This window comes from Schistocerca americana, chromosome 6, assembly GCF_021461395.2.
Source record: "Schistocerca americana isolate TAMUIC-IGC-003095 chromosome 6, iqSchAmer2.1, whole genome shotgun sequence".
Lineage (NCBI taxonomy): Eukaryota > Metazoa > Arthropoda > Insecta > Orthoptera > Acrididae > Schistocerca > Schistocerca americana.
The window spans coordinates 548,666,280-548,678,905 of NC_060124.1; the positions used below are offsets into that span (position 1 = coordinate 548,666,280).

General features: G+C 39.4%; 1 protein-coding gene across 1 annotated transcript in view; it reads left to right on the forward strand.

The window, feature by feature from the left end:
• LOC124620280 (nexilin-like) overlaps positions 1-11,621 on the forward strand; it is a 171,279-nt gene extending 159,658 nt beyond the window's left edge. Inside the window, exons 10-12 of the mRNA XM_047146948.1 lie at positions 10,181-10,264; positions 10,869-10,952; positions 11,553-11,621. Of these exons, the coding sequence (XP_047002904.1) occupies positions 10,181-10,264; positions 10,869-10,952; positions 11,553-11,621 (237 nt within the window). The remainder of the gene's footprint in view (positions 1-10,180; positions 10,265-10,868; positions 10,953-11,552) is intronic.
• The last annotated feature ends 1,005 nt before the right edge of the window (positions 11,622-12,626 follow it).

Here is a 12,626-nt window from a genome sequence, read left to right on the forward strand (position 1 = left end):
TATATCGACGTTTTCCACAGTTGGTAAACCGTCCATTTTAACACGGGTAATCTATCACGAAGCAAATACCGTCCGCACTGGCGGAATGTTACGTGATACCACGTACTTATTCGTTTGTGACTATTACAGCGCCATCTATCACAAAGCGAAAAAAGTGGTCCAACTAAAACATTCATACTTCTTTACGTACTTCACGAATATGTAATAAAAATGGGGGTTCCTATTTAAAAAACGCAGTTGATATCCGTTTGACCTATGGCAGCGCCATCTAGCGGGCCAACCATAGCGCCCTCTGGTTTCCCCCTTCAAGCTAAACGAGTTTCGTTCTTTGTAGTTTTTTTCGTTTGATGCTTATTTTTTGAGATATGTGGCCAGACACTATCAATGGATTACTCTGTGTAAAAAAGACACTCGTTCAATTTATAATTTGATTGTATTGACAAAGTAGTAAAAGCATGGACGAGGCCAATAAAAATATGTATGAGACATGTGATCCGTCCCATTGGCAAGTCTTCCATTTTCGCGATGAGGAGATTAATCGAAGGGTATATGAGCCGTGCTGGTGCTCGCGTTGGTGCTATTTGTAAGTTTCCACCCTCCGTTGCAGGCCAGACCATATCAGTGTAAGGGTTGTGTTACATGATTACCATCATATTATTTCACCTGTTTCGTGGTCAATTGCTTGTTTCTTTTAATTAACCTTTGCTTTTATTTGCTGTTTTACAGTACGTTTCTAAATTTTTTATATAATTGCCGTTCCTGGCGTGTAAGGCCTTCAGTCATGATTGTGGTCATTTGCTCTGAAAAATTAATTCGATATTTCTGTTTTAGCAGTAAGCCTTAAAACCTTATTTTCTGCCATTCGTGGCGTCTGATACCTTCTACTGTGTTTGTGGGCTCTTACTTTTAATATTTCAATACCTGTAAGTTGTAATTGCAGCGAGTTCTTAAACATTTTTAATTTACTGTCTTTCTTGGAGTGTAAGGCCTTCAGTCATCATCACAGTGCCTTGTTTTTTTCTTTTTAAACGTTATCAGTATCAAGATTTTATGGTGATTTGCTAAATTGTAACGCACTGAAAACACTATTATTTACACTGTCGTTTATGCCTTCATTAATAAAGCGTGATATTTTTTAATTTATTGTTGAGTCTGGAACTACTTCTTTAATAATAAATGTGTGTAACTGTTAAAGGCAACCAATAGTAAATGATTACGGCCTTCCCTTGACAACCAGGTTTCAATATAGAAAATCACTAGACTGGGAAACAATTAGTGGAATCACACAAGCGGACGTCGAATCTGGTGGAAGTCACATGCGCTGAAGGAATCAATTTTTACGCGTGCCATAACATTTCAATACATGACTAAAAGCGGGATCGAGGGCATCAGCATTCGACGTCGTTATGCTTCGATGCTATTTTATGAAAAGTTGAAATGTACAATTGACTTATGTAAAATTTTGTTTCAGTGGTTGTCTAACATTTATATCCACGTTGCTAAACGATATTGCTTTACTGGGATTTCGGTTTACTGATAAAATGGAAATGCCGTGTGGCTAGGGCCTCCCATTCCCCTGGTGCAAGTCTTTTGAGTTGACGCCACTTCGGCGACTTGAGTGTCCATGGGGATGAAATAACGATGATAAGGGCAACGCAACACCCAGTCCCTGAGCGGAGAAAGTCTCCCGACACATTCGTAAATCGAACTCGGGTCTTTAGGTATGACTTACGTCGCGCTGACCACTCAGCTAAAAGGGGAGGATCTCGGGTATGTAAACAACAATGCCATCTCACGTAAACCGTTGTGGACCGTTGCGTAGCAATTACTTCCGTATTCTTTGGAGTACTCGAAGTATCCATACGAATTCGTTCTGCGAGTTATTGAGTGTAAGGAGCTTCAGTTGTGAATTAAGTATTGCAGTCTTGCATTTTGTGATTCGAGCACATCTAGCGAAACATTTTAAAGTTCTTGAGGAGCTTTAGTAGCTTTCAGCAAAGCGAACGCCCAGCTTCAGAGGCGAGCTGCGTTGTGCTACAAGAGGTATGAGCCGTTGATTTAACTGCCACCTATTTATTTGTCATACAGAATATCGTATAAACTTGTTAATGGCTGAGTATATAGCGGAGAATTACTGGAAAATTGATGCGGGTGCTGGAGTGTGGTATCATCTCAGAACATGCCGCTATTAACGGTATGCAGTGTGAAATAGAACATTGTTTTACTTTTTTATGCAGTTTCAAAGGATGGACATTTACTTGTAGAGGCAGATATCTGTACTTTGTTTTTGGCGAAGTTCGTGCCCATGCATCATGTATTATCAAATTAAATGCTTAGTTCCACAATGATGACGGTGTAAGCAATCTTTCTCTCTTGTGAATTACGCACACGTACTCCCTGCGATGCTGGAGATTAGTGTTGCTGGAATTTTTTTCCTTGTGTGAAGAAAAATTTTGTTTTGGAACTCCTGGCAAGTGCACTGCATCGTATCGAGGGAAGCTGGCAGCTTAACAAAAGAGTTTTTCTCTTCTGTTACGCAAGATATGTGAATCAATATCTTGGAGTAGGAGGCGTGTGAGAAAAGCAGTGAGACTGATTTCTAATATACCAAGGTTTTATTTCTTTCAAACGACAATAATGTCTCCTGCAAATTAGTTCCCATCGGCAGCTATAGGCCGGCGAAGTCGTTGTTCCTCGGTATCGGTAGAAGCGTAGAAAGCCTTCAACTGGTAGGGCATTTCCCATGTCGGTCATATGCTCTTAAATATTCTCCAGAGTCCCAAAATGAAATCCTTTTAAGACATTTTCCGAAATTGGAAAAAAAAACAAGTCACAGTTACCACGGTTCTGTGAATAGGGGGGGGGGGTGTCTGTGGAACAACAGGAATGCCTTTTGAAGTTAAAAAATCCGTGTTGGAAGTGGCCCTGTGGCATGGGGCGTTATCTTGATGCGCCGTCCAATCTGCAATGTTTGATCTTACTCGATTCACCTGTTTCAAAAATGGCTCTGAGCCCTATGCGACTTAATTTTTGAGGTCATCAGTCGCCTAGAACTTAGAACTAATTAAACCTGACCAACCTAAGGACGTCACACACATCCATGACCGAGGCAGGATTCGAACCTGCGACCGTAGCGGTCGCCCGGTTCCAGACTGTAGCGCCTAGAACCACACGGCCACCTCATTCCTGAGCTTTTCCAGGACATCGTTGTAACACAGCTGTTTGACGGTTTGTCGTGGATTAACAAATCTATATGGAAAAAAGCAAATCTGTCATAACAGCAAATCAGTTTTGCTTCCGCCTTTGACTTCATGATTCGAGCTCATTTCAGTCGAGGAGATTCCACAGTGTTCCACTCCTCACTCTGCCACTTGGTCCCAGGATCGTACTTTGAAATTCAGGATTCATAACCTGTGATTATACAACTGAACCATTCGTGGCCATGGGCAATTCTCGCAAGAGGACAACGCACACGTTTCTTCCATTCTCCTCCTGCTCAGTTGTGAGGTTTTATGGCACCGTTTGGCATAAATCTTTCGCACGTGCAAAACTCCGATGCAAATTTGATGCATGCTGAAAATGTTTAACCATGTCATCCATCACCTTTATTTTTACACACCGGTCTGATGTCGCAAGAGAACGCATACGTTCGACGTTTTCGTCGGTTTTATAAGGTGAAGGTCTACCCTGTACGAGGTCCATCTTCAACGTGTTCTCGGCCTTCCAGAAATGATTTGTGCCACACAGAAACTTGGACTACTGATAAGGAATGTTCCCCATAGGCTTCTTTCAATTCTGAGAAGATCACTCTCGCTGGTGCCCCAAGTTTAACACTTGATGGCATAACATTGCTCTAAATTACACTTTTCCACTTTTACAACACGCAACAAAAACACAACTTCCCCGATGGCGCTTTCAAAAACCATGTGACGGCGTACTCAGCAACTAGAAGAGAGTGCAAACCGTTCTTTACAGCAGTAGAACAACACAGCGCGGCCAGATCCCTCAGAATATTGTCAGTCTAATTACTCTTCCCACGCACCTCGAACTGCTAAACAAGAATTCCAATGGGAATCTATAGGCTATTCGGGCGGTTTCATTATTTACATACTTCTGGATATCTTTCGATCCCAAAACATGGTTATTTCGTCTTACAAAGATTTAAATTGTTTAAATTTTAAATGCTGTTCTTATTTAACCATGGATATCGACGTCTCTATATACTGATGTGCTCTGTAGTTACCGGGGTTGCTACTTAATGTTCATCACAGTGTATGCTAACAACAATGCCATGTCACTTGAACCATTGTGGACCGTTGCCTAGCAATTACTTCCGTATTCTCTAGAGTACTCGAAGTATTCATACGAATTCGTTCTGCGAGTTATTGAGTGTACGAAGCTTCTGTTGTGAATTAAGTATTGCAGTGTTGTATTTTGTGTTTCGAGCACATCTAGCGAAACATTTTAAAGTTCTTGAGGAGCTTTAGAAGCTCTCAGCGAAGCGAACGCCGGCTTCAGAGGCCAGCTGCATCGTACCCGCAGTAGGTATGAGCTATTGATTTACCTTTGTATATTTATTGAGTATACACAGTCATCTCGAGTAAGAATATCTTAAAAGCTGATAAATGAATGTGTATTAGTGGAGAAGTACTGGAAAATTGAAGCATGTGGAGGAGTGTGGTGTGATTACGGAATATGAAGTTCTTAACAGTAATAACGCGAAATAGCATTTCGTTTTAATTTTTTATGGGGTTTCAAACGTCAGGTGGTTACTTGTAGAGTTAGACCTCTACACTTAATTTTTTTAAGTTCATGTGCTTTCATCACGTATGCTCAAATTAACAGCTTAGTTCAACATTGACAACTTTGTCAAGTGCTCTATGAGATTCTATCCGTGTGGTTTCACCCATGACGTCCTCTTGACGTCATGACTTTACGTTGCAGAGCGTGTAAGCGGTCTGTTATTAAATGCTATCTGTGTTTGTGTTAGTTACTAATGTAATTTATAAAGTTTGTAAAATATGCTGTTTATTGCAAATGTGTCGTGATATACGATGGTGTTGTTTATTGGGGGGAGGGGGTAACTTGAGGCCACAGGTTGTATTATAAATGGAGAAACTATTAGCGACTAATGTTTCTTTTTTTATGACATATATTTAACTGTTTTTTTCTGTATTTCGCACGATATACGATGGTGAGGTTAGGCAGTGCCTTAAGAGCAGAAGATAAATTTTTGTGAGTGAAGTGATTAATTATAATTTTTATCATGTTGATTGTTGCAATTCTTTAACTATTTTTGTAATATGGGAGAATTGTCTACGGTGCTGTTAGCCGTGAACCTAAGTACATTGTAGAAGTTGTCCTGAGAGGAACGAGTAGTAATGTTAGTCATAATTTTTTAACTTATTAATAGTTGGCTGCTTTTTTTCGAATGTGACGCCGCCGAAGGGGAGCGTATATGAAATCGATTGTTTTGTAGGGTTCTTATTGTTGTTGCCAGTGTCTCGCGCTTTTGATGTATGATTCGTTTTGTTCTATGGTACTTTTTGACCTGTTAACGTTCGTTTGTAGTGTGATACCAAATTTTTGAATTTATTTTCGTTCTGTTTATTCTTGAGGAATTTGTGTGTGTTATTTTTCGATAAAGTCGTAGTTATATGGAGTGTTCTTGTGTGTCTTTTCTTTTTTTTTTGTTTTTTTGGTGGGTTTACAATTTTTTGGTTTATTATGGAATAGTTCCAGTGTGTTATTTATCGACTATGTCGTTTTATGTGGATGTGTGTGGTATTGCTGTCTTTGTTAGGGCTATATAGGTGCAGCGTACATTTTCTTTTGGTTCATTCTGGAAGAATTTGTGCATGTTATTTTTCTATTATGTTGTTATTTTGTGGATGTGTGATTGGTATTCTTGTCTTCGTTTAATCTGTGTAGATTAAGCGAATTATTGGAATCAAATTTTGTGTTTTCGTTATATTTTCGTTGAGTTTATTCTAGAGGAATTTGTGTAAGATATTATTCGATTTTTTCGTTATATTCATCTTAGCTTTATAAATTTTTGCATTTTGTTTCTGCCCTGTCAGTTTCTGCAGCAGTGACGTTACTTTCATTTTATATGCTCTTCGAAAGAACTGCATTATGCAATCACAGCTATAACGGTACATTTTATGAGAGAATGTATGTTTCGGTCGAGGATCAGACCATCATCAAGCCTAAAAACGATCTCAACTATGAACTTGCGTAATAGGAATAGCAATTCCGGATGTACAGTGTTCCGTCATTGACATTAACTTGTCATGTCCATTATGTCCATTTAACTTCATAGACATTTCTACCAATGTAATGTCTATACAGATAATACCAATGGTCGAGCTATCTGCGTTTGATAACTGCTATTGCAATATACGCGAAAGCATAGCTGAGACGGTTTTCCGGACCGATGATGGGCCGATTTTAGACCAAATTCGATGGTCCCTAATGGAACGTACCGTCGTAGCTGTCTATTGCACAATACTGTTGTTAACATTAATTAAAGCTGCACAACGCCTCCGCTACAAAATATTTTTTATTTTTGTTTTCGACCGTAATAGTCTATCTTGTTATCGCCTTCTCCAATAACATAATCGGACTGTTAGTAAAATTTATCTGTGGTTGTTGTGGTGGGACTCGGAGCGGTCTCTAGTTACATTAATTTTTACTTTCACAATGAAAACAGTGTAACCGACCATCCTGTTTCGTCGATTACACTTACATATTGCCTATGATCGCTGCAGGGTTATACTGCTAGACTTATCTTCCGTCTGCGAAGAAGAAAACACGTTAGAAACTGGTTACAACTGTGTAGAGTTATACAGAGTTGACTTGGCACCATAATAGGAGATTCTTACTTCCCTGTTGCTTAAGGAAATTAAAGCACTATCTCTGAGTTATGTTAACTGTTAGATCACTTGGGAGTTTATTAACTGCACGGACGTTTTCAACAATCAAGACTCCGCTGCATATTTGTCAGTGCTAAAACATGATTATTTCGTCTTACATAGATTCAAATTACTGAAAATTTTCATTGCAGATCTTGTTTAACCATTGATATCGACGTTCCAGTACAACGTTGTTCTCTGCAGTTATCGAGGTTGCTGCCCAACGTTGATCGCAGGGTTTGCTAACAAAAATCAGCTTAACTGTGGTGGACCATTGCATAATAATGACTTCCGTATTCTCTGGAGTAGTTGAAGTATCGAAACGAATTAGTTTATTGATTTCTTGAGTAAAGGATTCTATAATTTTGATTCAGGCGTTATAGTGTTGGATTTTGTGTTTCGAGAACAAGTTCTTGGGGAGCATTAGAAGCTTTGAATGAAGCGAACGCTCTGTTTCAGAAGCGAGGTATATAGACTATACCCACCAAGAGGCAAGAGCCATTCCAGTAAATTTTTTCAATATGTAATGCAACTTCAGAAAGTTCCGAAAATGCTTGACTTGTAGAGAGAGATATCCTCACTGAGTTTTTGCCAAAGTTCAACTGCTGGAATGATGTATTCTCAAATTTATAGCTTAGTTTCACAAATAGAATGGTGTCACCTATCACTCTCCTTTTCGATTACACATACATACGGTATGTCCTACCGTTGGTTCATGCTTTTATCTTCTGCCGTCGGTGAAAAAGAAAAGTCGTAAACAGGTTCCGGCTGTGTAGTGTCATACTGAGTCGACATGGATTTGTACCAAAAATATTATCTTTTCCTGTCACTTAAGGAAGTACCGTTAATATCTTGGAGCACTGTCGAATGTTAAACCTATTAGCTGTTTATAAGCTATTTTTAAGTTTTCTTCACGTAGAAACCGGTGGGTAAATTTCAACCACAAATATAGTTAATACGTCGTACACGTTACTGTTTAGCTCACATGGCAATGAAGTGTAATTTAGATGTAGGGTTCTCGATGACTGACACAAAGAAGGGACAGTGCAGCCCTGAGAGAATATACTGACTCGGTAATATGGATAGCAGTAAAAATCGTATTCTCGTAATATACTGCGGAAGTTATAGCCATCAGATCGTAGCGTAGTTTATTATTTAGTAACTTCATCCTAGCACCAACACACATGAAAAACAAATTCTTGTTCCTGCCCCAGGGGAAGATATTCCGCATATCATGCTGTGATAGATGACAAATTCTGAAGTTGTAATATCTGAAGTACCTGTATAAAAAATGGTTCATATGGCTCCGAGCACTACGGGACTTAACATCGGTGGTCATCAGTCCCCTAGAACTTAGAACTACTTAAACATAACTAACCTAAAGACATCACACACATCCATGTCCGAGGCAGGATTCGAACATGCGATCGTAGCAGTCATGTGGTTACAGACTGAAGCGCCTAGAACCGCACGGCCACACCGGCCGGCGAAGCAGCTGTATATCTGAAACTATTGTAGTATTATAATGACTTGCTAATTAAATTTAGTCTAATAGATAAGCCTTCAGCTAGTTGCTATCAAAACAAATTTATTCTCTTCAGAGTAAAAGTACCACGTAATGAACCCGCAATTGCTAAACTTCGAATAACTGTTATTGTTATGATTCATGCTCTACGAATTACTGACACAAAATTAAAGTAACTAATTCTCTAATCAATTATATAGACTGTGCTTGTCGTTTTTGATACAAGCAGCTGCTTTTTTACAAAAGCCAAGGTTACAGACATGTCGTCACGGTTACAGGTTTTTCTTGCGATCGAGTTGTGAGACATTGCTGCAAAACTTACTCGTAGACACGGTCTGGTCATGTCTAAAGTGCTGTTTGTTATCGTTACAGCAATGTTCCGCCGCATGAAGAAGTTTTTCTCCCGGTGTTTGGGAGGGGAGAAAGACGAGGGTCTGCTACTGGAGAACAACTTGGTCGCTGTTCGGGGTACTGTAAAGGTGAGCCACGTTATATTGCAGTGACATAGCACGCAAAGCAGTAAAGTCTGAGAGCTAACTGATTGTACGTAACGTGGTCAGTTGATATTACAGACTGTCACGATTTACTGTAAATGAATATTTTTTTGCTATAAACACCCCATGTGACACGTCATTGTAAATAACACGTCTTAGGTAGGCATCTCTGCACGAGTGATGATTGTGACGATTATATAAAATACCACCTAACTACCTAACTCGGTCCAATCATTCCTCTGAAGTTCCAAAGGTACCGATCGACCGCCTCGTCATCGTCAGACAATAGACGTCACTGTATGGAGGAGCATGTGGTTAGCATACTGCTCTTCTGGATCGTGATCAGATACAAAATACCGGCGGCAATGAATGTCACTGATGGATGGATGGATTTGTTGTTCACTGGAGCGAAGTGAGATGTGCTAGTCACTCAACAGTTCACAATAGTCGTCATTCTAAAACTTGAGCTTATCTCCAGACCTACATAAAATTTTTAAAATTTGCCATAGTGGTCTTGACTTCAAGTAAAACAAAGAGCTTGAGACCTCTTCCAAACTTACTTCTGCCTTCGCATCAAAAGATAAAGCGCCGTAAAATATGGACTATAGGAATTCTAATACTACATGCGCCACAGATATAGTGGTCGTTTAACATGAGTATGAAGCCCTTAGAAAAAGCCTTTAGCATGTCAGAGTCGTATATTCTCTGACCCGCAGGGTAGCCTCACACTGTGTCTCTCACTTTGTTCCCTGCAGGACTCATTTGCTGCATTATGTTGGCCCTTTCCCCTGGATCCCACTGGCCCTAGATCCTCTCCTCCGTGTTATTACCACAATATATCCGGACTTGTCGCATTAGGTAAGCTAATGTTGATAATCGAACCTGAATGCTGTTTAAACAATTCTGACAATTGTATTCAAGCCCATTAAACTTAACACTGACCTCAGACATGGACAGTTGATTCTAACCATTTATCATTCCGGTAAATTGGGTGTGGTATTTGTTAACACTGAGCAAATTACTATGTGAGAGACTTGAGAAAGGTAACATCCCTCTCCAGTTGTAAAGAATTATGGTGAAAAATATTCTGGGGCAGAGGCGCACTAAATATGCTGATAACACGATCGACTGGTTGAAGACGACATTGCAGAATTTGTAACACATGTACATGTAAAGAACTAGCGCTATCTCTGAATTACCAAGCGTGCTCTATGACTAATCAAACTAATAAGTTCTTTTCCTTACAGGAGCGTCAGTTCACCCTGGACTCGTTTTTTGAGGAGATAATGCAGAAGCGGCTGCAGGAAGAGAAAGAAGTCGTTTCTGTTTCGGTGAGTGTAAATTACAAAGTAGTAGGAATAGTAGCATTTGGTTTCAAAGTGAATTTCTCGTTTTATCACTACATGAAAACTTACTCTCGAATATGATACTAGAAACTGGTCTGCTTCCGGGTATTAGGCCGAATTGTTGTGTTAATTTTGTGCACATTACTTCGACGGACGTCCCAGCGATCAACTTCATGTGCTGCGAACTTTGCACTAATCTGTTCACGCTGCTTGGACTCAAACCAGTCAGGGAACGTCACACGACCTGAGGAACATGGGTCGGTCAGTTACTGAAATGTTGACCGTAAAGCAGGAACAACAACACGGCATATCCTCAGAAGCACATCATTAACCAGTCGTGCCCAGAAAAATGTTAAAGATAATGGGATATTAGATACTTGTTAGTATTAATTGTTGCTGAGACATCACACGACTGTTGTTTCTTGGATATTAAATTGAGTTACTAGATATTAAATACCGATACCTGTACACTGCTAAATTTATGACAAATGTAACACTTCGTAACACTTTTATATGATAGAAACTAGTATTAATTTTGGATTACTGCACATGTTGGATGACATAAAACTAATAAGTTCTTTTCCAGCAGGAGCGTCAGTTCACTTTGGACGCCTTTTTTGAGGAGATTCTGCAGAAGCGGCTGCAGGAAGAGAAAGAAGTCCGTCCTGCTCCGGTCAGTATAAATCCGAACAGTATCAGGAATAGTAGCATTTGGTTTCAAAGTGAATTTTTCGTTTTTTCATTAAATGATAACTTACTCTCGAAGATGGTACTTGTTACTGGCCTGCTTCCGGGTGTTAGCCCGAATTGTTGTGTTCATTTTGTTCACAATACTTCAACGGACGTCCCAGCCATCAACTTCATGTGCTGCGAACTTTGCGGTAATGTACTCTCTGCTTGACTCATATCAGTCAGGAAACGTCTCACGATCTGAAGAAAATGGCTCGGTCACTTGTTGAAATGTTGACCATAAAGCAGGAACAACAACACGGCATAACCTAAGAAGCACATCATTAACCAGTCGTACACAGAAAATGTTAAAGATAATGGAATATTAGTTACTTGTTAGTATTAATAGTATCTGAGATGTGAAACGAATTGTGTTAGTTGGATACTAAATTGAATTACTATATTCTTAATTTCGATACCTGAACCGTGCGAATTTGTGGTAAATGTTACAATTCGTTATACTTGTATATGACAGGAACTAGCACAAATGGTGAATCACTTCACGTGTTAGATAACATGAAAGTAATAAGATCTTTTCCAACAGGAGCGTCAGTTCACACTGGACGCCTTTTTCGTGGAGTTGCTGCAGAGACGGCTGCAGGAGGAGGATTAAGGGGGTGCTGTTACGGTGAGTGGTACTTCGATCTGTGTAAGGGACAACAGATTTTGGTTTCTATGAGTATTTCTCATTTCATGATCACATGGTAGCTCCCTTCAGAAGGGGAGTCTTCAAGATATTATTCGAGTATAGAGTATTACGATTTTTAATATAACTGAAATGGTGTCAGTTTAGATATATCACCATGGCTACAAAATTCTATGGTCGACCCATAAACTTTCTCGGTACCTATAGTCTGCTGTTCTTTTATACCAATTGTAAACTCTGATCAGATACAAAATCCTTTCGCGGCATACGTATCTTTTAGCTCTAGTATTGGTAGGATATACTTAAACTCAAAAATCAATGGTACATACAATACCGTTGGCTACACTTTCAAATGAGGGAGAGCCTTTCAGATAACGTTCTCCTATGTCCCCTCCCGCCCATAACAGTTATCAAGTTCTCAGCGAAGTTTCACCTTCAGCCTCCTACGATTATACTTGGTATTTTAATCCCATTTCTTATGCTGCATGATCGTTTATTTTTCTGTCCCGTATTTATCCTTGAAGCTCTCCGAATTTGAACTGAACATTTACACAATTTGTTTTAAGAAACTCTACTATTTTGGTAAGGATGGATTTAGCAACAGTCACAATTCTCTCCGTTCCATTATGAATATATTTCAGGTGAGGATAAAACATGCGTCTGCGTGAGATATCTACCATCTGATGCAATAATTTAGTAGATCATTTCACCACAATAGATAACACTCTGGGAGGAGTAAATAGGCAAACATTCACTGTCGGTAATTTTCATATTTGCGATAATTAGTATTCTAGGGTTCATGAGTTGGCGCGATAGAAACATACCTTCTATGGATACAGAAACTGACCATTTGTTAGCATGTGGTCCTACGATAATTTAGCACTTTCCTTTACAGATGTCATATCAACTCACCATAATAGGGCGACGTTTATAATTTTGAAATTTATATTTGTCGCAGATCACTCCGGTGTC